Below are 2,274 nucleotides of genomic sequence, written 5' to 3' on the forward strand. Positions count from 1 at the left end.
GACCGAGTACCAGGCCCCAACAGAGATTTGAGGGAAGCCAAGGCTCAGAGGAACCTCATCATGGAGTGGTGCAACTCACCGGCTGGAAGGGTTCCATGGCAGGAAGACATGCTCCTACCCAGTTTATAATTATTGTGACAGCGACACAGTCGATTTTTATTTGATTGTTTGTGTGTTAATTTGTGTTGGGGGGTGGTGGAAATATTAGTAAACAATAAATATTGTATTAAAGCTATTATCTTCTGATCTTTCTCCGCGTATATACAGCGCGATTTGCTGAGCACACAGTTGTGCTCGAGACGTCATGGGGTAACAACATGGATCCCTGTCACCATAGAGACCTCGTCTTAATCCATTTTTATTTCTTGACAATACATTTCATAACAAGATAATAAATTAAAAATGATAAACTATTACAATAATAACATATTGGCTAATTTCAAATGACAATAACTAAACATTCAATTTAGACATAAATCTTAATCTAAGTATTATTTCTTGTTTTTTGAGGTTTACTATTTTATTACTGTAATATTTTTATTGCACACAATTCACACACTTCCTTTTATTTACCAAGGGAACACAAACAATTGTTAACAATTTAACAACAACTTTATTATTATATCAAAATTATCAAAAGTAATGAAGTAAACAGCAAAGTAAACAGCAAGGCATAACATAGCCCATCTTCCACAGCTGAAAAACACAGTAACAGAAAAATATCAAACGTCATACGCTACTCCGTAGCATCCTCCTGGTGCTGCTGCTGCTGCTGCTGGGGAGCCTGCTGCTGCTGCTGGGGAGCCTGCTGCTGCAGAAAAACACCACCATACTGCCACTGGCTGTACTGGTCATAGTTGGGCTGGGGCAGGTAATACTGGCTGTTACTGAAGTAGGGCTGTGAGGAGGCTGTGCAGCCTGGTGGTGCAGACGCTGAGGGGCCCGGTCTGGCCCACGATGAAGAAGGCCCTTGAGTGTCACGCCTGCTGTAATGTTGACTCTGTCCTCCATCACGCATAATATCCGTGAAGAGATCTTTCATGGCAGAGAACTGCTCCTGGGGAGCAGTGCGGAGCGTGTCAGCAACAAAGCGGATGAAGGCCTCTCGGTCTGACTGAGCCTGACACTTCTCCTCCACCAGCTTCTCCAGCAGTGCTTGGTTGGCCCTCATGGTGGAATTTAGTTCCTGGATCCAGGCCTCCTCATCCAGGCTCTCCTCATCCCTCCTTCTGGTCTTGCGCCGGCGACTACACGTGGTCGAGCCCTCTTGCGCTGCTGCAAATTCCATCTCTTCCAGGATGTTGGACTGGCTTGCCATGGAGTCAGGAGTTTCCAGTGATGGCAGCGCATGGCAGCAGGCACGTGGCAGATTGATGAGGGTGTCTGGAGCCTCAGTGTGGATCGAACCTGAAACAAGTTAAAAATGTGTTTAATATAATGGCATATTGACATATTGCATTAAAACATGTTAAGACATTGCATACATTTAATCACCTCAACAATTTCTTAGAATATACCTTTTGAATATAGTTTTGCAATTTAGTTTTGGAATAAAGTTAAATGAACTTTAATAAACTGTATTATCATGAAATTTACTGAAGCGTACAAATATATTGAATGTCTTTACAAAAAAAACAAAAACAAATTGAGCGGAATTTGTCAGAAATTCATACAATAAAATTACTATATTTAACTATTTTAGTGACATTTCCAAACTTTTCAAATAAATTTGATAACATGTACTTACTTTTGTAGAAGGCAATGTTCTTCAGCACCCACTTATCCCTATCCGTCAATTGCTTTTTTGCCTGGCCACTCGTCTTCTTGGATAGCTTTACGAACCAATCTTTGACGTTCTTCCACCAGTTATGCAGATGCGTGTACGAGACCCCGATCTCCTGTGCTTTCATCTCCCACGCTGACTTTTTCTTGTGGTAGTCCTTGGTGATTCGGAGCCAAAGGTAATGGTTGCTCTGAAGCCACTCAACCAGATCCTGCTCTACCTGGTCGGGGAGACTCCAAGCTTGCTTTGGAGCACCATCGGCCTTCCTCTTGCCCTTGCCCTTGCCATTCTTATTATTGCGACCTGGCTCTTGCCCCCCCCTCCTCCTCTTGATGTGGGGTGGGTCCCGGGAATTTAGGAGAACCAGGCTCTTCCGACACAGGATCCTCCACTCGCATGGCACCCTCCCCAGTGTTGGCAGCGGGGGTGGTGGTGGGAGCAGTGGTGGCAGTAGATGTAACACCTGAAAAGCCAGATTAGTAAAAGTGTAT

The 2,274-nt window shown here is 43.9% G+C and overlaps 1 protein-coding gene across 1 annotated transcript; it reads right to left on the bottom strand.

Annotated features, from left to right (window-relative positions):
• Window positions 1-736: 736 nt before the first annotated feature.
• On the bottom strand, window positions 737-1,911 carry LOC148357035 (uncharacterized). The gene is made up of 2 exons (XM_088347481.1): window positions 1,748-1,911; window positions 737-1,407 (listed from the first exon to the last, which is right to left on the bottom strand). The coding sequence occupies exons 1-2, from the start codon at window positions 1,908-1,910 to the stop codon at window positions 737-739; spliced, it is 834 nt and encodes a 277-aa protein (XP_088203607.1). The 5' UTR covers window position 1,911.
• Between the last annotated feature and the right edge of the window lie 363 nt (window positions 1,912-2,274).

Source organism: Urocampus carinirostris, chromosome 11, assembly GCF_059441175.1.
Source record: "Urocampus carinirostris isolate Australia breed hairy pipefish chromosome 11, RoL_Ucar_1.0, whole genome shotgun sequence".
Taxonomy (NCBI): domain Eukaryota; kingdom Metazoa; phylum Chordata; class Actinopteri; order Syngnathiformes; family Syngnathidae; genus Urocampus; species Urocampus carinirostris.

What these genes read in the sequence shown, in the direction of transcription:
- LOC148357035 (XM_088347481.1), bottom strand. Translation starts at nt 1,910, where the DNA reads ATGAAAGCACAGGAGATCGGGGTCTCGTACACGCATCTGCATAACTGG. An exon ending in GAACATTGCCTTCTACAAAA is followed by an intron (nt 1,408 to 1,747) that starts GTAAGTACATGT and finishes AACTTGTTTCAG; the next exon opens with GTTCGATCCACACTGAGGCT.